Source organism: Perognathus longimembris, chromosome 20 (assembly GCF_023159225.1).
Source record: "Perognathus longimembris pacificus isolate PPM17 chromosome 20, ASM2315922v1, whole genome shotgun sequence".
NCBI lineage: Eukaryota > Metazoa > Chordata > Mammalia > Rodentia > Heteromyidae > Perognathus > Perognathus longimembris.
The window spans coordinates 24,587,775-24,612,065 of NC_063180.1; the positions used below are offsets into that span (position 1 = coordinate 24,587,775).

The window sequence follows — 24,291 nt, forward strand, 5'->3', positions numbered from 1 at the left end:
CATCACAGGGGATTAGGAATTTGACTTAGTAGTAAAGTGCTTGCCTAGTATGCATAAAGCCCTGGGTTTGAACCCAAGGCCTTACACCCTCAATAGGTTTGACTGTGGATGGTGCTTTACAACACATCCATGCCCCCGTTGGAATATTTTTGATAGTTGCTTTTAAACTCTACTTTTAATCCATTCTGATCTGATAGAATACAGAGAATATTTCAATATTTTTATATGTGCTGAGACTTGCTTTATGTTGCAGAATATGATCTGTTTTGGAGGAAGTTCTATAGGTTGCTGGGAAGAATGTGTATTGTACAGTTGTGGGATAAAATACTCTGCAAAAAGTAGTTTCCAGGAACACCCAGTATTGTGGAAGATGCTATACAGACCATGAATTATTTTCAACATAAGCCTCTGGGAACTTCACCTTCAAAACTTAGCTTTTTGATAAGCTGATGTGTGGTTTTGGACTTATAAAACTGACATTATTAGAGACTTTTTGTCAGTACTGGAGCTTGAAATCAGGGCTTAGGTGCTATCCTTGAACTCCTTCGCTCAAGGCTAGTGCTCTGCCACTTTGAGCCACAGCTCCACTTCTGGTTTTTATGGAGGTTCATTGGATAAGAGTCTGATGGACTTTGATGCCTGGGATGACTTTGAACTGAGACCCTCATATCTCAGCCTTCTGAGTAGCTAGAATTACAGGGGTGATGCACTAGTGCCTGGCTAGTAGAGAGCTTTTTAAATGGACTATGTAAGTGCAAATAACAGATCTTAAAAAGAATCAAAATCTAAAGTTGGACAATATTGACTTTATTGAGGTACATTGTAAAATGTGAAATATATATGTATACATATCCATGTATGTGTATAAATATGTGTATATGTTTATATATACAAACATACACACCCATTACAATACTTCGTTTCAGAACAATACACAGTTGATCCTCTATAATGTCAATGTAGTAATCAAACAGCACATTCTTATGGTGATTTCTTAATTTTATATCATATAAAAATTTGTCTTATTTTTCAATCATATACTTGTACTTATCTTGAACTCCTGGGAATTCCATTACCTCTGAAAGTGTGTTCTTAAGCTTTCGGGGCTGGGAATATGGCCTAGTGGCAAGAGTGCTTCACTCGTATACATGAAGCCCTGGGTTCGATTCCCCAGCACCACATATATAGAAAATGGCCAGAAGTGGCGCTGTGACTCAAGTGGCAGAGTGCTAGCCTTGAGCAAAAAGAAGCCAGGGACAGTGCTCAGGCCCTGAGTCCAAGGCCCAGGACTGGCAACAAAAAACAAAACAAATAAAAAATTCTCTCAATTTCTTGTCCCATGTATAGAAAACTGCCCACAGGCACGTGCTCAAATTGTTATCTTTTGTCTTTTTCTGCATGGGGACAGTTGACATTTGAGGACGTGGCTATGGAGTTCACACAGGACGAGTGGCGGTGCCTGACCCCAGCTCAGCGGGCTCTGTACAGGGAGGTCATGCTGGACAACTACAGGAACCTGCTGTCTGTGGGTGAGGAGCTTGCATCCCTATTTCTAGTTCATCCTTAGAATTTCCTTGCAGACAATTTTTTCAGAGTGCCAACTTTGTTGGGTGCTGTTGGCTCATGCCTGTAATCCTAGCTATTCAGGGCACTGAGATCTGAGGATCATGATTCCAAGCCATTCCAGGCAGGATAGTCTAAGACTATTATCTGTAATTAAAGCAATAGGTGGAGCTGTGGCTCAAGTGGTACGGTACTAGCTTTCAGGACAAAAGCACAGGTGTGGCACCCAGGCCCTGAGTTCAAGCCCCAGGACCTTCAAAAACAAAAAGACAAAAGAAAGAATGCTAGATTTGTGCAAGTGCATCTCAGATAACCGCCTTTTCAATAATCCTTGGAAAGGGTTGGTATAGAAAAACATTCTCAGCTTGGTGCTGGTGACTCGCACTTAGAATCCTAGCTTCTCACTTAGGATACATGAGAGAACACACAAGAGAGAGAGGCCCTACCCATGTCTCATGTGTGACAAAGCATTTCTATGCCTCTCAGATCTTAAAAGCCATCAGCATCTCCACACAGGAGAGAAACTCCACAGATGCAATGCATGTGACAAATCCTTTACACAGCATCGGAGTCTGATCATCCACCAGCAAATCCACACTGAAGAGAGACCTTACCAAAGTCCCCACTGTGACAAATCCTTTAACCATGTCTCCTCATCTCGGCAACACCAGAGAATCCATACCCGGGAGATACCTTATGAGTACAAACACTATGGCAAGACCTCCAGGTAACTCTATAACTTCAAACAACATGAGAGGACACACACAGGAGAGAAACCTTACATGTGTGAGCAGTTCCACAAGTCCTTCAATTCCAGCTCCACCCTCAGAGCTCACCAGAGAAGCCACATTGGGCACAGACCCTACAAATGCCATACCTGTGTCAAATCTTTTACACAAATCTCACACCTGAGGATTCACGAAAAAATCCACATGTCACAGGAACCCTGAAAGTTGAAGGAATGAGGGATGACCTTTCAACACTACTCAAAGCCGAAGAAACATAGAGGAAGCCACACCAGAAGAAAACCGACAAACACTGAGAACTCAGAAAAGCTCCCACCACAGCTGTGGCTTTAGAATCCATCACAGAATCTGCAAAGGAGAGAACACAGAAAAGAAAGGGATAGACAGAATCATTTGACTACCTGTCAGAATCATTTGACTACCTGCACTCACCTTGGCAGCCATGAGGCCCTGAGTTTTCACTCAAGAGTAAGAGGAGGAGGGAGGCTCTGATTTGCGGTGGCAATGGCTCCAGTGATAGACTGCTTGCCTAGCAAGCTTGAGTCATTAGTTCAAAACCAATGCTACAAAAAGAAAGGACTTGCCAGGCCCTGGTGACTCATGCCTATAATCCTAGCTACTCAGGAAGCTGAGGTCTTAGCATCATGGTGTGAAGAAAGAAGGCAAGAAGGCCTATGAGACTCTTTTCTTCAATTAATCACCCAAAACCCTGAAGTAGAGCTATGGTTCAAGTGGTAGAATGCCAGCCTTGAGCAAAAGAAGCTCAGGGACAGTGCCCAGGCCCTGAGATAAAGAAGTGAAGCCTATGAGTAATGTTTCTCTGAGAAGTATGAATGCATGTTCACAGTAGGAATAGTTTGTTCAGTAATATTTCTTGTGGGTTAATTAATAAACCTATTCAGTCATCAGTAAAAAGTAAAAAAAAAATCCTCTTTCAGAGATTATAAATAGGGCTGGGAACATGGCCTAATGGTAAAGTGCTCACCTCATATACATGAAGCCCTGGTTCGATTCCTCAGCACTACATAGATAGAAAAAGCTGGAAGTGGTGCTGTGGCTCAAGTGGTAGAGTGCTAGCCTTGAGCAAAAAGAAGCCAGGGACAGTGCTCAGGCTCTGAGTTCAAGCCCAGGACTGGCAAAAAACAACAAAATAAAGATTATAAATGTCTTTCAAACCTGCATTTCCTAATGTAAAATTGAGAGCACTGAGTTCTAAAGTCAGGGGTAAGAAGACTTTAATAACCAGCTTAATCAGTTGTAATTCATAGGCCTTTTCTGAGAGTACTTGCAAGGCCCTTGAGTGTGTATAATCTGTTTTTCAGTGAGGTATCATATAGGAGGTGTATGAACACTTAATTAGTCGTAATTACTTTTATTAATTAATTCCCTTTATTAGGGAATGGCTTTTAATGTTTGAACTCTGAATGGCAATAAATGGATTATGAGCCTACCACTCAACTCTCACTTTTCATTTTCAGACAAACAATGCTAGAGAACAAAGAGCAATCCAGGGTCTACCTTTAGTTTGACACCTCTTTCACAAGCAGAGGGTTCCCCCCCCCGCCCCCAAGAGAAGACCTCTAGTGTCAGGTTCTGGGCTGGAAGAAGTGTGGTTGAAGTAGGAAGACATTCTCACAATCAGAATGAGAGCCTTTATAGACAAACAAACCTGCCCCCACTCTAGAGAGACACTGAAGTTGCCCGCAGCCCACAGGTCTGGGCCCTGGGTGTCAGGTGAGGCCCAGAAGTGCTGCACTGGCTCTAGAGACTCCATCTCCACCAGGAAAGTGGCAATGTTGACTCGGGTTCCACCAAGGATCTGGGCCAGCAGCAGGAGCCCCTCTGGCCTACTTGTGCAAGTCACAGGCCCACTAACCACAGACACCTTGACATGTTCAGAAGTGTTTGAGGACAGTAGCAAAGGTGGGCTCAGTCTAGCAGCACTGCTAGCAGCACCCATCTTCTGTGGAGAAGATCCACACTCCCATCCACAAAGGGCAACCTGTCTTATCTTGCAGTAGCTGTAGCAGGGATTTCTGTTCACCAAATCCGCTAGGTAAAGATGATGCCTCTTGATCAAGGGTGGGTGAAGACAGGACTAATATTCCATGTACACAGATGTTCAAGGGACCACTAATATTCCTGGGTGGTGATAGGACCACTAATATTCCATGTACACATGTGATCATGGATCCAGCTAACTTCAGTGTATGGGTGAGGCTGAGACAGCAGAAGCAGCATCTTGTCCCTGAGTCAAGCCCTAAGCCGAGGAGAAAAAAGACATTGTTAAAACTTTCCAGCCAGCAAAGCTCCCAACATTTGAATCTAAGGCAACAAACTCTTAGGAGGGGCCAATAGGCTCCTGGGGGCCACTGTGACCCCACTAAGCCTGAGTAGTGTTGCATGCTGAGAAAGACTTGAAAGACCTCTTCTGGTATCCTGCATTTCTGTGCACTGGACTACATTTCCCAGAGGCCTTTGGGTCTGACGTTATTTGGCCTGTGGAGCGGTTGCATGCTGGGAAAGACTGAGGGATAGCTTCCAGTTTGGCAAATTTCTTCTCATTGGACTATATTTCCCAGAAGCCTCTGGGACCAACATCTTTAGGCTGTGGAGCAGGAATTCCAGAAGATGGCCACCATGTTTGGTGGTGTTGGGTAGACAGTGTGGGGATGCACTGTGGGGCTGGATGGGGTGTGGTATTGTGGACAGGATGGGGTTGTAGGGGAGGCGTTGGCATGGAGTGGATGGGTCGGGAGCGTGGCCCCAGAGGGTCCCGGTTCTCCCCCAGGAGCAGCGCAAAGGGGCGCTGAGGGGAATGGCAGCACAGGAGAGGACCCAGGAAGCACAGGCAACCCCATTTGTGGAGGCATTGTAGGTAAACTGTGTCATGAGGATATCAGAAAAGGGCTGAAAATCGAACTCCATTTTGGACCTTTACCTCTGGAAAAACCCGAGAGGCACTCAGAGTCATCCAGGCAGACTGGGGGGACAATGGCCCACACTCTTAAAAACTGAGGTCTCCTTTCATCAAGCAGAGCTTGAGGTCAGGCCGGGCAGGGCCTAGGGAGGGCAGGGGCTCTTGGTTCAGGGACAGAATCCTGAGTGCTTTGACAGCATCTCTTTTTAGCAGATGTGTTCTGTCTCTATGGCCAGCAGGTCACAGTTTCTTTTCCAGGGTGTTTGGGGAAGGGGAGGGGAGAGGATTCTGCTAGGTCTGCAGCCAGGCCTGGTTTTAAGCGATGGCGGGAGTTCTAAGTAAAAGACTGTAGATAATTTCCCATTAGAGTTGGCACCAGATAACGGGCACTTTTGTGGGGAGCAGCCTGGACTCTGTAATAGGTGCTGTTGAGTTTGGGATCCATAGGGTCCAGGAGTCAGGCTTGTTTCTCTTTCCTTCTTCCTTCACTCCTTCCTTTTTCTTTCTTTCATCTTCATTTCCTTCTTTCCTTCTTTGATTCTCTCTTCCATCCTTGCTTCATTCCTTGCTTGTTGATGGCTGGCTGGCTCCATCAAGAAGAGGAAGAGGAAAAAGGAGGAGGAAGAGGAGTAAGAGTATGCATTTTCAGGGATATGGGTGAACCTGGAGAGATGGTATTGATGGAAGGCAAGTCAGGCTCTTAGTAATGAAGGGCACCTGTATTTCTTCCCTTTGTGGAATTGGATCTAAAACTGTAAACAGTTCGGGAATTACTAGCTCATATTTGTAATCCTAGCTACGCAGGAGGCTGATATCTAAGGTTGCCAGTTCAAAGTCAGACTAGAGAAAGAAAGTCTGTGAGACTCTTAGATCCAGTTAACCACCAGAAAACCATAGTGGTGCTGTACTTCAAAGTGGTCGAGCACTAGCCTTGCACAAAAGGAAATCACAGACAGCACCCTGGCCCCAGGTTCAAATCCTACACATGACTAAAAAAAACTATAAATACTCATGACATGTACAGGGATCATATACACTAATACCCCAACACACTGACTGCGGGAATTGGTCCCAGGATGCCACCTTTTCCTAGACACTGAGTAGGCATTATAGCAAAAGAAATACCAGGAAGATGAAACAGGTTGCACCTGGGGATGGTGCAGTTTAACGACGAGGAGGAGAGAAACAGAGTGGGAATTGGTGGGCAAATATGTCATAATACAGACTCTGATGTGAAAACACCACTCCCAAGCACCTGGAAAATCAGGATTCCTCATCACTTGTCATAAACCACAGAAGTTGCTGTGAGGGGACAGGAAGTTAGGAACCCCCAGGGCTAGGGGATGGGAGGCCTAAAATCCCAGGTCTTTTCACTGCCCCAACTTATTCCTATCCTTCCTCTGTGGCTTTTCCATGCAACCTTGTTCAATCCAGAAAACCTGTTGTTGAGTTGATCACTTACCCAGTATGTTAAACCTGGGGTCTCTTCTGAAGTGTATAAGGCATGGTTCCTACAAGCTTCCTGCCAAAAGTTTCCTTTCCCTTCCTTAATCTTATTTGGTTACGCCACTATTTACCCTATTAAAAAAAAAAAAGCAGGTATGAGGGATGAGGTAACAAACAGTACAAGTAATGTATCCAATGCCTAACATATGAAACTGTAACCTCTCTGTACATCAGTTTGATAATAAATTTTTTTTTTTTTTTTTTTTGGCCAGTCCTGGGGCTTGGACTCAGGGCCTGAGCACTGTCCCTGGCTTCTTCCCGCTCAAGGCTAGCACTCTGCCACTTGAGCCACAGCGCCGCTTCTGGCCGTTTTCTGTATATGTGGTGCTGGGGAATCGAACCTAGGGCCTCGTGTATCCGAGGCAGGCACTCTTGCCACTAGGCTATATCCCCAGCCCTGATAATAAAATTTTGAAAAAAAAAAAAAAAAAGCAGGTGCTGGGGCCCATGCCTCTAATCCTCACTACTCAGGAGATTGAGATCTAAGGATCAAGGTTCCTAGCCAATCTGGGCAGGAAAGTCCATGAGATACTTATCTCTAGCCACCAAACAAGCCAGAAGAGGAGGTAACACTCGGTGGTAGAGCACCAACCTGGAACAAAAAAAGGTCAGAGACAGCATCCAGGACCTGAGTTCAAGTCCCAGGACTGATACCCTCCTGCTCAGCCCACTCCCACAAAAAATAAAAAGTAAGGAAGAAACTAGAATGAGACATTTCTATGAAGGTCGTTCTTTGCTAATAACGATCATGTTTCTAAAAACTCATTTCATCTGTATTGATCCCATTCAAGGACTTGGATATAAGCATTTGATGCAATTTGCTGAAAGCAGGGTGATGATTGATCTCATTTCATGCGTGGTCACTTGTGTGGAGGTAACTTCATTCTCTAATTTCCCAGTCATTTTCATAATTGTCAGTGGTGATTATGCCCCAAGAATTTTGTTACTATGCTCAGGAGAGGATCAGGAGTGACTCCTCACTCTGGGTTTCTGGCCTGCCTTATTGCATGGGAGTTGATTCCTCACCTGGACTCTTCAGGTCTTGCTGACCCTCCGTCCAGGTCTACTCCTTTTCCAGAACATGTATTTCCCTTTTTTTTTTCTTTTGCCTGTCGAGGGGATTGAAGTCTGGGCCTGATCGCTGTCCCTTGGCTCTTCAGTTCAAGACTAGCGCTCTACATTTTTAAGGCACAGTGCCACTTCCAGTTTTCTGGTGGTTAATTGGAGATAAGAGTCTCATGGACTTTCCTGCCTGGCCTGGCTTTGAATCACAATCTTTAGATCCAGCTTCCCAAGTAGCTAGGATTCCAGGCCTGGGCCACCAGTGCCTGGCGTAGTTCCCTTTCTGTGTCTCATGTCCAATTTCCACAGCGATCTGTAGTCCCACAGATGCTGCAGGTGACAGGATTTCATTCTTGTTTTTGGCTTAGTTGTAGTTTGGGATGGAAATAGAATACATCTTTATGCCTTCATCCACAGGCAGGCCTATGACTGTTCTTCTGAACCTAGCTGACTTTGCTCCACATGAATGTCCAGTGACACTCATTTCTCTGCATTCAACATAGAGCATCTGGTTTGTTTCTTGGCTGTAGTGAATAATGCCACAATAGATATGGTGTTCACAACCTACATACCCTTGGGAATATGCCCAGGAGTAGATCATATGGAATTTGTATTTGAGTTTTGGTCAGTAACCTCCATACTGATTTCCATAGAGGCTGCATTTGATGGCATTCTCACTCACTGTGGGTTTCTTATATACTGTGTTGATGAGGATTTTTGTTGTTGTTGTTCTTGATGAACAGGACTGAAATGAAATCTCAATGTTGTTTTAATTTGCATTTCCTTTATGGCCAGGGCTGGTAGACATGTTTTTATATAATTATTGGATATTTCTCAGACTACTTTTAGGAATCAATCTCCACACAGCAAAGAGGAATGACTCAACATCATGTCTGTGCCTGTAGGCGTTATACCTTCCCTGCTGGGAAAATGTACTCACCATGTATTGTGGCCCTAATCATCAGAAATGGGGAAGTGTCATTTAATATTCTAAAACAAGGTGGTACTTTTCAAAATTATGTTTGAAATTTCAATTGAGCTGGGTACTGGTGTATCACATCTTTAATCATGGTTCCTCAGGAAGCTGGGATCTAAGGATCATGAACCTGAGCACACAGTGTGAGAGACTCTATCTCCAACTAACCAGCAAAAGGCTGGAAGTAGAGCTTGGAATATGGCCTAGTGGAAGAGTGCTTGCCTTGCATACATGAGGCCTTGGGCTCGATTCCTCAATACCACATATACAGAAAAAGCCAAAAGTGGTGCTGCACCGGGAATATGGCCTAGCGGCAAGAGTGCTTGCCTTGCATACATGAAGCCCTGTGTTCGATTCCTCAGGACCACATGTATGGAAAAAGGCCAGAAGGGGCACTGTGGCTCTAGTGGCAGAGTGCTGTCCTTGAGCAAAAAGAAGCCAGGGACAGTGCTCAGGCCCTGAGTTCAAGCCTCAAGACTGGCAAAATAAAATAAACCTGGAAGTAGAGGTTGGAATAAGCTGTAGAATGCCAGACTTGAGCAAAAAAGCTAAGGGATAGAACTCAGGCTTTCACAAACTTTCCTACCTGCTTGGCTTCAAACTGCTAACCTCAAATCCCAGCCTCCTCAGAAGCTAGGGTGACACATGTGAGCCACCAGTGCCCAACCAGAACATCATTGTTTTAATTAAAATAAAAATGTAAAAATTGTACTTCTTACACAAAATGTGGAATAATGCTTCATAGGAAACTGTACTGAAGTTATTCAGCCACACATTACAATACAAAAACATGTAATGGGCACTGGTTTTCCCACTTGTGTGACATTGGTATTCTTTTGGCTAGTCCTGGGCTTGAGGAATCAAACCCAGGGCTTCATGCATGCTAGGCAAGCACTTGATGCCTAAGCCACATTCCCAGCCTTGCCATTGCCATTTTACCTGCACATTATCCTAACTGTATGGACAACAGCACTGCGTACACACAGTTTAGTTTCCCAAAATGTGTCAGGTTTGATTTCAAATTACAATCCTAGATGCTCAAATTTTATATACTTTAATGGTACCATTGCTTTCTGTCAGGATGAACTAGAAATGAAATAAAACCCATTGAGATAGAAATCATGAATGACTCAGTAAATTTTTTAAAGAAAGGTTATTTTATTGACTGAAACATGGACACATTCTGAATAGACCAATTGCCAAATCTCATAGCAGGAGTTCTGTAGACTCATCCTCAAGAAAACGCTATACAGTGCATGTGTGAGTGTGTGTGAGTGTGTGTGTGTGTGTGTGAGTGTGTGTGTGTGTGTGTGCTCCTGAGGTTTGAATTCAGAATCTGGCACCTGCTAGGAAAGTGCTTAAACACTGAGCTACCCCTACGTCCTCATTCCAGATCTGATTAAACTCTCCACTCTGGAAACTTCTTTCATCTCAATAGCAGGATGAATTCACCTCATTAGGAAGAGTGGTCAGCAGTGTGCGACATATAGCCACGGTCATTCAGTGTAGGGCCGCCATTCTGCACAACCTTCCTCACATCCCCAGTGTTGAGTAGCTTAGGACTTCCTCATCCCACGAGCGAGCACCGTGTTATGCTCAGGCACCTCTGGCCCCTTCCGCTCACATTTGGTGTGATGCAGTGCATCCTCGTACACGGCAGGGTCAAGGTGAAGGGCGCCCAACTCGGGGCCATGTTGCACCTCCATTCTCCACCGCTCTCCACTGTCTGGAGGCTGCCGTGCAGAGCCTTTGGTTTCAGAAGGCACATTCACCTTCCCCAGAGTTTGCATAGAAATAATCCTCACAAGATGGCAAGCCCAGCCCTTCCAGGACCCTACCTGGGAAACCTCCGGGGGGCATTTCATTAGCGGGACTCCATCATGAAGGCACAGCACCTGTAATAATTGCACTTGGTGACCTGAACGTGTTGATTACAGGCATCTTCATACTCTTGTATATATCTCGTTATGACATATACTTGCCTCGGAATCCCTTTGGAGATGGGAGAAGTCCACGGTGGAGAAGGAAGGAGCCGGCAGACCCCCCCCCCCCCCCCCGCTCCCGCAGGAGTCATGCACACCGGCATGGACCGTTTCAGCAAACCAGTCTGTTTCCATGTCTGCTGGCTGAGGCTTGCTTCCCAGCCTCTGCTGTGTCCGTGACCAGATTCCCTATTTCCTGCACTTGGTGACAGCTATTCTCACAAACTGTTTAGAAACTCGGGATCTTGCTATTCTGTAGCTCAGGCTGCTGGGCTTACAGAAGGAACCACTCCACTCAGCAGCTTGCCTGAACTCCTGCTGAGCAGTTTTCTGTCATCCTTGCTTTGACATTGTTGAGAACAGGGCATTGGAGGCTAGGTGGGGAAGGATCACGCCACGCTGTGCTCACTCCCCAGGGTTCTGTGGGGCATAAAGCCTACAATGGCTCGTGAAGTTGGAACGTGGGCTGAACGCGTTTCTGCACGTGTCACACATAAGGCGTCTCCCCCAAGTATGTCTCCCCACAAGGTGGGGCTCTGACCATACTGGGCAATTGTCTGGCTGGTGTTCTGCTTGGATGGCACTGTGGGTGCTGAGGTTGGAGTGGGAATTTAAGGCTTTGGCCCACTTACCCAACCCCTATGGCTTCGGCCTAGCGTGTGTGCACAGCAAAGTGGGAGGCCTGTCTGAATGCCTGCCTGCACTCCGTGCACCTGTGAGGCTTGGGGACAGTGTGCACGGCCTGGTGTTTGGTGAGGCTTTTGTGACTGCTGAATGCCTGGCCACATGTGGCACACAGGTATGGCCTCTCCCCGGTGTGCGTCCTGCAATGCACTATGAGGCCAGAGGCACAAGTGTATGCTTTTCCACACTTGTCACAGCTGTATGCCTTGTGGCCAGTGTGCACAGCCTGGTGAGCTCAGGCAGGCAATCGTGCTGAAGGCTTTGCCATAACATGCTGCACACATACGGCCTTACCCGGGCGTGTACCATGTTGTGGTGTGCAAGGATACTTATATTCGAGACTGTCTTCCCATACTGGGCGCAGCAGTGTGACCTCTCCCCAGTGTGCGTCAGGTTGTGGCGCACAAGGTCATTTTTGCCTACGAACTCCTCACCGCACTGAGCGCAATGGTGCAGCATCTCCCCCGTGAGTCTCCTGCTTTGCGTGGAGGGGTCAGAGGAACAGGTGACCGCCTTCCCGCACTCTGCACACAGGTAGGTCTTCAGGCCTCTGGGGCATCGCTTATGAACCAGGAGACTAGAACGTGTGGAGAAAGCCTTCCTGCACTCTGTACAGATGCAGAGCTTCTCCCCACTATGGCTTCGTGAACCTCGAGGTGGGAACATCTGGAGAAAGCCTTCCAGCACTTAGCGCAGACATGAGGCTTCACCCGGGTGTGGATCCGCAGGTGAAACGTCAGGTACCAGGGGTGATTTCAGGGTATTTCTCCACTACCACTGCCTGCTTTGGGTGGGAATTCTTGAATTCCACCTCCAGGAGGGCTAGCTGTGAGATATAAAGTTTCCATTTGATTAATCAGAGTTACGTATTTCACACTGAAAGACAGAATACCATGGCAAAAATTATACACACATGGCAGAGCCACATGAACTCTGAGCACCATAAAACCCAATGTTTACTAACACAAGGGGTAGGATTCTTTCTTTGCAAAGTTGATTACAAAGGGAAGGCAAGCCTCATTTCAAACAACCTATGAGGAACACATGCTACACACACCCCAGGCTGCCATTGCACAGCCAACTGCCAAAAATCCTATGGTTATATCATAACCAAAGACAAAAAAAATGCCTACTTACAACACAGTGTACTGTGTACACAAATAAATGCCACAGAGCACACACATGTTTTAATGGTTCAGAGTACAAAGAAGTTTACAGAATGAATTAACTGGTGAATTTGAATTGCAAAGCAGAAGAAGGAAAAAGTAGAACTTGAAGAGGGGATGTCTATTTCTAAGGCAGGATGGAGTAGCCTAGTACCAAGCTGCTGTATGGATCTTCAGAAAAGAGCCCCTCCACGTAGCGCAATACGTCTCTGAGACATTCCATTCTCAGACCTGCTTAAGGACAGAGGAAAATATTTAGTGTCAGTTGGTCCTGATAAGCAGAGTGGTGGCGGAGTTGACCAAGTGAATGTGATGCTAACCAGGCTGCCGACCCGGCCGATGTCGTGCAGTACAAGGCTGCACCTGCAACTAAAGGATAAGCCCTGTCTCATTCATGTTATCTACACCCTACCTTGGAAACATTATTTTTAAGTTGTGCTACTCATCAATACATTGGATTGAAGATGCTATTCTAAGTTTTTGTTATTATCTTACTCTGAAAATGTTACCCATTAGCCCCATTAGCTGCCTAGATTTAGTATCCTACTTTGAAGGTGTTCTTCTTTAACTGTCAAGGTATAGGTTTTTCCCTATACTGTTACTGCATACTTTACTAAGCCAGCTGCAGCCACCTGCGTGTGGTTTTTGCCTATATAAACCACAGCTTGAGGACTGTTCTGGGTCACAGTGTTATCTCCTGCGTCTGCACTGTGTCCCTGGCTAGTCAGCTTTTGCTTTTGTGCTTGCAATAAAGCTTGAATCCTCCTGACTTTGTTCATGTTCTGGACTTAATTTGCTCAGACCCTGATACATCTTAGAGTGGGGGCTAGTTCCCCTGACTCCCTCCCCAGTACAAATTCAACACAATAATGCCAGAAAAGAAACCCCAAACAAAAACACCAGCAATATGTGTTCTAAACTGCCTATACTCACTCATAGCAAGCAGGTTTTAACATGAACAGGAGATTTCTAGCATTTAGGGAGCACAATGCATGCTGATTACATTTAGATGCTAGTCAAGTTACCAAAGAAAAGAGTTTATGTGGCAAAAAAAGCACAAAATATAGGAAATGCAATGTCTAGCCGTCTAGCTCTAGGTATGCATCTGAAGGAAATGAAGTTAGCATGTAAACGAGACACCAGGGTCTTGCATACAGAGATTAGCCAGCGAATCAGCCTGGGAGCCCTTCAGTGGATACAGGAAATGTAGTGGAGACACAGAATGGCACATTACTCTGAAGGCCAGAGTGACAAGTCAGGGAAATGCTAAAGTCCTTTAGGGTTCACAGCAGAGGAACTTTTGTTTCCCTACAGAAGACTTTCATTCATGGCCAGGTTCCCCAGCTCCATCGTTGCCCATCTGAGCTCTTATCTGCACTCCTACCTTTGGTTCGGTCCCAAACATTCAGCTCTCCTGGTGTATTCACGTCACTCTGTGCCACCCAGAGTTCTTCTCCCTGCTCCAACAGAGGGATTACACTCATGCTGGGAGGGGAGACTCCTGTTTGTAAAGAGACAATGCGCTGTGGCCCTTCCAGAATCCCCAGTGCCATGCCTGCCTGAAAAGGGGACATCACCCATGGGTGCACAAAGACAGTTCACAAATTCACCAGCCTGCCTCCATCAGAAAACGTAAATGGACACTTTAATATGCAGACAGCAATGCAAGAACTACCAAGCTAGAAGCACAAGGAAATCCATACATTCAAAGTCTGCTGGGAGCCAAGTGTGGTGTCACACGTGTGTAATCCCAACACTCAGAAGTTCAGGCTAGGTCAAGGACTGACAGGGCTACAAAGTGGGAGTTTGTCTCAAAAAAAAAAGTCATGAGGAAGAGAAGGATAAGAAGGAAACAAGAAAGTAAGGAAGGAAGGAAGGAAAGATGGAAGGAAGGAAGCTGGAGAAGGCCTACCATAGCACTTGAGACGTTGCTCAGTGACACAAGGACCTGCCTGGCACATACAAAGCCCTTGAGAGGGAAGGGAAAGGAACATGAGGAGAGTGAAGCAAGGGAGTGAAGAAGGGAAGGGACAAAAGGATCAAAGAAGGATGAGAGCAAAGCCTGCTACACTGACAAGCGCATGTCCTCACTTTACCTGTGGGACAGAGATGCACTGCACAGGAGGCAGGACAAAGGATGGGCATTAAAGTCCCAAGGCCATGTTAGCAGGTTTCTGGCTCTAAATCCATCCAGCTTTACTTCTAGTCATGGAATTTGGTGCTTTGCAGGCATTCAGGGGAGAGGGCAACGAATAAAACTGGCGACTTGTGCAGGGAGGTCGTCCTCACCCACAGAGAGCAGGTTCCTGTCGTTGTCCAGCACGACTTCCCTCCCTGTACAGAGCCCGCTGAGCTGGGGTCAGGCACCACCACTCCTCCCGTGTGAAATCCACGGCCATGTCCCTGAATGTCAACTATCCCAAAGTAGAAAAGCCAGTAGCATTACACACACACACACACACACACACACACACACACACACACACACACACACGCATCCATGGACTCAGAATAAGCATTACATGGAGTCATAATCAGACATCTCCCATGACAAAGCAATCAACACACCAGAGACAGAGGGAAGATTCAGGATGTTACACTCTGTAATGATGGCTTTGATGTGACATCAAAAGCAAAACGCTACATGGAATTGTACATTGAAGCATTCTTCTGAGAAACTGAGAACGTACGCTGAGCTGTATAAAAATAACCCAGTGGCCCACACGTAGAATTCTTGCCATTCAGAAGGCTGAGATCTGAGGTTTGTAGTTCAAAGCTCTCATCTCCAGTTGAGCACCAAAAGAGCCAGAAGTAGAGCTGTGACTCAAATAGTAGAGCAGCAGGCCTTGAGCAAAACAGTTGATGACAGGACCCAGGCCCTGAATTCAAGCCCAGGATTGGAGTTAGAAAAAGAGCAAACACAAGTTGAAAAGCAAACCTTTGAGATCAGGAACTGGCCTCCTTACCAGGAACTGACATCAGGTGGTCCCGTAGCACTGATGCAGGGGGTGATCGCAGGGGGTCGAGCAAGGCACAAATGGGTTAAGCAAGCCGTTTACAGAAGCAGAATTTTGTGGTCAGGCTGACCTAGTACCAACTTTATTTTAACAATTGCTGCCATGCTTCCCATTACCACTAAGCAAGCATGAGCGGGCCAGAATAATCCAGTACTCAACTATAAGTAAACCAACCCAACAGTTACCATGGCATTTCTACTGCTGTCAAAATCCACAAATGCACAAATGAGGTGAAGCTTTTGGCATCTTGGCGAGGAGAGAGACAAACACTCAGTGAGGAACACTTTAGGAAATTAAATCGATCCAGTCTTGGAGTTTTCTGCATTGTCTGCGGTGAAGTGTATCCATGGGGACCGGTATTTGATCTCTTTTCTTTATGTGATTTTTCAATGGACAGATAATGTATGTATTTATTGGCTTAAGACAAAGCTTTGCTCGGTGGACATTGTTGAGGAAAACATCAGAGTGAATGAAAATATCTATCTCCTCAGGGACTTGTTACTTGGGAGTTTAAAATGTGATCACAGAAAATTAAAAATCCCCCAGCCCAAGAAGTAATCACAACAAACATGGAAAACTAATGATTGTCTGCTGTCTAAAGTAATATTATTAATTTAATAGACTCACTGGACCTGGTGGCTCACCTCTGTACTCCTAGCTCCCCAGATGGTTGAGATCTGAGGACTGAGCTTCAAAGCCAGCCTGGGTGGAAAGACTTATCTCCAATGAACCAGGAAGAAAGCTAGAAGTTGAGCTGTGGCTGATGAGCAAAATAGCACAGCAACAACACGAGGCCTTGAGTTTGAGCCCCACTGTTGGCACATACAAAAACTTGTTTTGAAAAGCTTATTGAAAGTGAAGGAATAGTTGACATTGTCCAAAAAGAAATATACTCATCTGACATCTGAAATGGTAACCCTTCTCTACAACACTTTCATGAGAATAATAAAATCTTATTTAAAAAACCATTCCTATAAAGGCACTTATTCTTTATATTCTGTCTTAGAATACCAGGAGACTCTCACCATCCCCAGCGCCTTATGCCAAGCTAGTTAAAATTCTTCCATTTCCCGCACTGAATTCCAGGTCCACTGGTTGTGCAGAGAGGGGCAGATCTCTCCTCACTTCCTCCTGGTGTATGTGGCCAGGGAGAGGGGAAGGCCATGCCCAACAAATCCTGCTGGGACTGTGCACAGCAGGCCACAAGGCCTGTTGACTCCAGAGTTTCAAACTTCCACACCTTGGGACTCTGTACTCCCAGTGTCTCTATGAATGACAGTGGGAATGAGTTATGTTGGAAGAAACCAGATATTGCCAAGACTTCTGCAAACCCCAAACACCCCTAACCAGCTCCACTTTCAAAAAGCCTCTTCTCCCTTCTGTTTCTTCATCCTCTGCCCGGCCTCTCCACACGTTCCCCTTAGCTGCTGGGACACCATCAGTTACCCCGGCTCCTAACGGGGTTCACTCTCTGGTGGAAATAAACAACATTAACCACCCCATCCCTATGCCTGTGGGAACATCATTGCTCTGGTCCTCACTACCTGACTTCAGGAGTCAGACCTCCAGATGTGGGTGTGTGGCCTTGGTATCTCACCTCACCCAGGAGCTGCCATTGTCTTGTCACCTGTCCCCACCCACAAGACACCATGGTTTGGGGAATGCGCCGACACAGAAGACTTAAGTTGGCCACATTTAAGTGTGTAAGAATCAGGTCTGTGGCTCCCATTCTGTTCTCCATGCAGGAAAGGAATGGATAACAGTAGAGAAGAGAGAAATTACCCAGAATCCCAGCCACAGTCTTGCATAAGATCACCCCCTCAGCCATATAGTTGTCTCCCATCATTTCTGTTCTGCTGTCTCATTTAGAGGATCTGGTGCGGAAAACATAGGCTTGCACAATACCAAGGGAACTCAACATTTCCCATCCAGCATTAATCCCACTGGAAATATTGCCTAGTGTCTCTCATGCATTAAGAGGATTCCAATTAACTACCAAAGAGGCCACAAGTGGAGCTGTAGGGCAAGTAGAGCTCTAGGTGTAGAGCACTAACCTGTGCACCAAAATTCAGAAGAGTTCCTAGGCCCCGAGTTTAGAGCCCAAGATGGGCACAAAAATAGAAGAAAAATAAAGGGCTCTGAGCTTCCTCTCACAGGTTAAAGTTGTGAACTCCTAGGAAACAACTGAAAATTAATATAAAAATATATTGAAGCCTTCATTTGTACTTAGAAAATATACCTTCATTGTCTGTTTTACTCCTCTGGATATTTTTTGAAAAAGAGAAGCCAAACTGGGTGTATGTGGCTCATGCCTATAATCATAGCTAATCAGGAGGCTGAGATGTGAGGATTGTATTTCAAAGCTAGCCTGGACAGGAAAGTAGGAGAGACTCTTATCCCCAATTGATCCCCAGGAAACTGCCAGTGTACATCTAGTTCAAAGTGGTAGAATGCTAGCCTTGAGCTAAAGAGCTGAAGGCTGCTGCACAGGCCCTGAGTTTCAGCCCCACTATCCAAAAAAAAAAAGGCTTCCAAATATTAATATGGAAATCTTTCAAAATACTGCTTGATGCAAAAGTCACACATGTAAGAGTCTTAAACATGGCATAATACAGTACAGAAACAATGGTGTTAAGTTCTTGGGGTTGTCTTGGGTTGTTCCTCTACTTACAGACCAAAGAGCCTACAGGTGTGAACAAGACAACTGAAAGCTGCACACACAGCAATGTTTCATGCATTCCCAGAATGAGAACTTTTTCCTCTTTCTGATCCTGGCCAAGCAGAAGCTCGAGGCACTGAAGTCCTATTTCAGGAGCAGAAACATCCAGAAACTAGTTTGGCTGTGTACCCTGGGAGTCAGCAGGGCATGTTCACAAGACAAGGGCAAACATGGAGGATTCAGCCTGGCATGTAGAAGCAGCAGCAGGGTCTCTCAGGAAGCAGGATGGCATGAAAGCTCTGGAATCAGGGAAGGACACAGAGGGGCCAGAGCTGCAGGTCCTGTGCTTTTGTTGGAGTCTACTCTGGTGTCTGTACAGCATTGTCATCATGGAGACACTGGCCCTGAGCACAACCCCAAAACACACCTCATCAGAAAATGCCATCAATACTGTAGCTAGGATTTTTTTGTTGTAATCATGAGAAACAGCAGCTAGCACTCCTTCAGCCGTGCCTGCGAATGTCTCTGCTCAGGAGAATGGACAGGCCCTGAGTACAAGCCCCACTACTGACAAAATAAAAGTCATCATAATGAAGATCTATCTACTTGTAAAGATCCCTTAGTCAAGACACTATCACCTGCAAGTAAGCAATGAGGTATTTTAATAAAAGTAGAAACAATGCACTAAAATAGATACTGTCCAGCAGGAACCTGACGATAACAAGCTATGTATAGTGGTGCAATATCAGCCCACCATCATGGTGATTACTAATTGACAGTGGTGTGATATAGGAACAAAAGTAAAATAACATCTTTCCTAGGCACTGGTTGAGTTACACACCCACAATTTTCTTATCTGATGTGAGCACTTCTCCAAAACTTGCACATGACTTTCTTGGCAGGCCATCCCTCTCTCCTTCCCTCCTTCTTTCTTGGCTGTTGCTGTCTGTCTGTCTGTCTCTCTCTGTTTCCCTCTGTCTCTCTATCTCCCTTTCCTTCTTTGTGCCACCTCTGGAGCTTTTAGTCAGGGCCTGAGCACTGTCCCTGGCTTCCTTTTGCTCAAGGCTAGCACTCTACCACTTGAGCCACAAAACCACTTCCAGCTTTTTTAGTAGTTTATTGGAGATAAGAGTCTCACAAACTTTCCTGCCTAGGCTGGATTTGAACTGTGATCCTTAGTTTTGTCCTCCTCAGTAACTAGGATGATAGGCACCGGTCAGCCACCAGCATGCAGTGGCTGTTTTCTTTCCAACTACTTTTTGCTTCTGAACACAAGGAGTTTCAAGAATGATTTGCTTCATTCCATATGGAAATAAAAGGATAGAAAAAAAGAAAATCAAAGAATCAAACTGGGATTAGAAAAACACATGTGAGATGAGTTTAAGCAATTTATCTTGTAACTGGACACTGACACATTTCATGGAGTAGATTCCAAGGAGGAAGTTGACACAATGTAATAAGCATTATTACAGAATGTAACATTTCAACCTTCAAATCATTTCCTATGCCATCAAAATAGAGATGGGGAACATACATACATAAATATAAAACAGTGCACAAAGGCACAGGCATGTACACTTGTGCACACTAGTATCTCCTATCAGATGACTTTTATCAAGGGGCAGAGATTGTGGAATCAGTGAACAAACTTCACATAGAAATGAACCTTTGTGTGTTCCTCAGGGGAGGACCATTTTCCTCCTCCTCCTCCTGCAGGTGAAGCACAGGTTGTAGCGAGTAGAGTGTCCACTCATGAGCAGAAAAGGACTGACAGCTGGGAAACAGCCCATAGCAAATGCAGCCATATGGTGTAGCACAGGGCTGGGGTTGTAAGTCACAGACAAGCAGATCTGACAGATGCAGGACCAGGTGTAAAAGGACACAAAGGCGCTCACCAGGAGGAGGATGCTTTTGGTAGCTCTGGACTCAGGAGAGGCTCTGCAGGAGACACTGGTCCTGTGGATGTGCTGCATTCTCTGCTTGTGTGTGTAGAGGATGAAGAGCATGTAGATGCTGGCCCAGAGCATGAGCCCCAGACACAGAACATCAGGCACTGAGAGCAAGGCCACATACAGTACATCTGCAGCTGGGTCGTGACGCACGGACGAACAGTATCCATAAGCTTTTAAGATAGTTGTGTTGTCATGTGTTTTAGGTCCAGTTATATACATGAGGAAAACAATGTTCACCAGGAGGCTGACCCCCCAGCTGAGGTAAACCATGGAGCCAGTGTGTTTGTGGGCTCTCCCCTTCAGCCATGCCCACCGGGAGTCCCCAGGGCTGATGCTGACAGCCTGGAAGACACTCAGGGAGCAAATGCTAGCAATCGCCATACCCCTGCCCACTCGGTGAAGATAGAAGACCGGTTTGCACCCCAGATCACTGAGGAAATCTCTCCATCCCCAAGCCACCATGGTTTGGGGAATGCCTCTACAAAGAAGATTTAAGAAATTGGCCACAATTAAGTGCCTAAGAATAAAATCTGTGCCTCTCATTCCGTTCCCCATGCAGAAAAAGAATACATACTGGTAGAGCAGAGAGAAATTACCCAGAATCCCAATCACAGTCTGAGATAAGAGGATCACTGCCATAGGCACATAGCTGTCTGCTGTTCTTTCCATTCCTTGTGTCTCATCCAGAGGATCTGGTGTGGAAAACTGAGGCAAGCATGGTGCCAGGGGAACTCAACATTCTCCATCCAGCATCAATCCCATGGAAATATTCTCCCACTGCCTCTCACTTATTAAGAGGATTCTAACTTTATTCATCCATCAAAACATGGGGGCAGGGTGGAAAGGCAGGATTTTCAGGGAAATGTGTGAACCTTGAGAAACAGCCTGGAGTGGAGGTAAGTCTAGATGAAGGGCACCTCTATTTCTCTCCTCTGTGGGATCAGATCTAAGACCTGGATGTAGTCATTTAGGCCTGTAATCCTAGCTACACAGGCAGCTGAGATCTTCTATTTGCCATTCAAAGCCAGCCTGGAGAAGAAAAGTCTGTGAGATGCTTGTCTTCAGTTAAGCACTAGAAAACCAGAAGTAGAGTTTTGGCTCAAAGTGGTATAGCCCTCGCCTTGAGCAAAAGGAGCTCAAGGACCATGCCCCGACCCTGTACCCGAGCCCAATCAGTGACTAAAGAAAAAACTGGAAACATTCATGACATACACACATGATCACATGCACTTATGCACCAACACACTGACTGCAGGAGTGGGTAGCAGCCTGCCACCCTTTCCTGAATGCTGCACTGACATTTTCACAAAATAACTATCAGGAAGGGAAAACATGTCTAGTCTGGGGATTATGCAGTCTAAGAGGACAGAGTCAGAGAGTGAGCAATTTTGGGCAAATATGCCATAATACAGTCACTGATGTGAAAACACCACTTCCAAGAACCTGGAAAATGGGCTGGGGATATAGCCTAGTGGCAAGAGTGCCTGCCTCGGATACACGAGGCCCTAGGTTCGGTTCCCCAGCACCACATATACAGAAAACGGCCAGAAGCGGCGCTGTGGCTCAAGTGGCGGAGTGCTAGCCTTGAGCGGGAAGAAGCCAGGGACAGTGCTCAGGCCCTGAGTCCAAGGCCCGGGACTGGCCAAAAAAAAAAAAAAAAAAAGAACCTGGAAAATGAGGATTCGTCATCACCTGTCATAAACCACAACAGTCTCTGTGAAGGGACAGGAAGTTAGGAACCACCAGGGCTTGGGGGTGGGAGGCCTAGAACCCCAGCTGTTTTCGCTGCCCCAGCTCATTCCTATCCTTCCTCTGTGACTTTTCATGCAACCTGCTTCAACCCAGAATCCCTTTTCTAGAAATGATCACTTACCCAGAGTGTTAACCATAGCAGCTCTCCTGCAGCCTGTTCCTCACAGATGCCAGTGAACACATGTGCTCACCTTTTCTCTCCGGATATGGACAGCAGCTCCGTGGTTTCGGAGACCATCGTGTGTGCTTTGGAGGTGCAGAAGGCTCCTTACATATGGGTCTGGGAAGGTGGTAGGTGAGGTCACCTCCCACTGGAGCTGTGATTATCTCTTCACCTGGAGTGGCAAGTCATGTGCACACTGCTTCACCAGCCAAGTTCTCTGAAAACTTTTTCTTTCCCCCATGTGACAAGTATCAAGACACTGCTCAAAGTTTCTCGCTGGTGCTTCCTAGGGGAGGATGGGAGTGGTGGTGAGTCGCTTCTCCTTGATCCCATTAGACCACCAGGAGACAGTGAGGCCCGACAAGTGAGGACTGTCTGTGAGCAACCTCTGTGGTGTGTAAGCCATGGTTACCAGAAGTTTCCTACCTGACAGGTGAGGACTGTCTGTGAGCAATCTCTGTGGTATGTAAGCCATGGTTACCAGAAGTTTACTATAAAAAGTTTCCTTTCCTATTCTTCATCTTATTTTGTTGCACCACCATTTACTGTATCAGGAAAAAAAAAAACCTGAACCCCGTGCTGGTGGCTAATGCCTATAATCTCAGCAGGCTGAGATCTGAGGATCAAGGTTCAAAGCCAGCTTGCATAGGAAAGTCCATGAAATTCTTATCTCCAATCATGCACCACACCAGCCAAAAGACCAACTGGGGATGAGTGGTAGAGTGCCAGCCTGGAACCAAAACAATCAAAGACAGCACCCAGCCCCTGAATTCAAATCCCAGGACTATCACCAAAAGAGAAAGAAAAAAGAGTGAAGCATTTCTTTAAAGGATTTTGTCAGGTACTAATGATAATTTTTCTAAATTCTTTTCATCTCTATTGACCCCATTTGTTTACTTTTATATAAGTATTTGATGACTTTCATGAATGCTGGGTGATGAGACCTCTCTTTTCACAGGTTTGTGTAACTTCATTCTCTAAGTTCATAGTTATTTTCATAATTTTCAGTGGTGCTTTTGCACCAGTAACTTTGTTACTGTGCTAAGGTGAGGATCAGGAATGATCCCTTACCCTGTGTTTCTGGTCTCCCTTATTACATGTGAGTCGATTCCTCACCTGGAACTTTCAGGTCTCACTGACCAACCCTTTGTCCTGTTTAGTCAGTTGCCAGAACATGTATTTACCTTTGTGTGTCTGACTTGTTTCACTTATCGTAGTGATCTGTAGTTCCACAGATAATGGTGCAGATGACAGGATTTTGTTCTTTTCCATGGCTTAGCAGGAGTTTGTGATGGAAATAGGTTGGGCCTGTGACTCTGTTCCTCAGAATCTGGCTGACTTTGCTCCACACGGCAATGTCCAATGTCACTCATTTGTCTGTAGACAACATGGAGCATCTGGGTTATTTCTTGGCTGTGGTTAATAGTGCCACAATGGATATGGTGTTCAAGGACCTACATATCCTTGAGATTATACCTAAGAGTTCCTTTTCTATTCTTAATCTCATTTGGTTACACCACCATTTATGCTATCAGAAAAAAGTTTGAGCCAGGCCCTAGTTACTCACACCTGGAATCCTGGTTACCCAGGAGGCTGAGATCTCAAGATGGCAGTTCTAAGCCAGCCAGCCCAGTCTGGAAAATCTGTGAGACACTAATCTCCCATTAACCACTATAAAATCCACAAGTGTAGCGGTAGACCAAGTAGAGCTCAAGTTGTAGAGCTCTAAGCTTGAGCACAAAATCTCAGGGCATGGGGATAATGTGATTCTTGTCAGAACACACAGTACTGTCATCCGGGGTCATTCTCAGCTACACAATTTCAGGTGGTAATTTAAGATGCAAGATCATACTTATCTGTGCAAAATTCATTTTCATTTACTGTTACTGTTTTCCTGTTTACTTTGTGGCTCAGAATGTGACGTACTTCCTGAGGATCACAGTATTTAATCTGGAAGGTTCCTGTGTGTACTTGAACCTATAGGAGCCCCTGTCATTGGTAGTAAATCAGATGTGTGGCAGTTTTTATTGTACTGGGTATTTTATTTATTTATTTATAATTTAATAAATTTATTAATTGGACAAAAAATTTTTTGACAAGGTGTTGTGCAAAAAGGGTACCATTACATATTTGGGCTGTGTAT

At 45.6% G+C, this 24,291-nt stretch overlaps 1 protein-coding gene and 1 long non-coding RNA gene across 2 annotated transcripts in view; both read left to right on the forward strand.

Annotated features, from left to right (window-relative positions):
- Window positions 1–1,212: 1,212 nt before the first annotated feature.
- The window catches only part of LOC125368123 (zinc finger protein 239-like), a 128,297-nt gene continuing 105,218 nt past the window's right edge, over window positions 1,213–24,291 (forward strand). The window contains exons 1-2 of the mRNA XM_048368979.1: window positions 1,213–1,218; window positions 1,409–1,529. Coding sequence (XP_048224936.1) covers window positions 1,430–1,529 — 100 coding nt within the window. The 5' untranslated portion in view covers window positions 1,213–1,218; window positions 1,409–1,429. The remainder of the gene's footprint in view (window positions 1,219–1,408; window positions 1,530–24,291) is intronic.
- On the forward strand, window positions 9,666–10,655 carry LOC125339069. The gene is made up of 2 exons (XR_007208394.1): window positions 9,666–10,238; window positions 10,278–10,655. It is a non-coding gene; the product is annotated as an uncharacterized LOC125339069 (long non-coding RNA).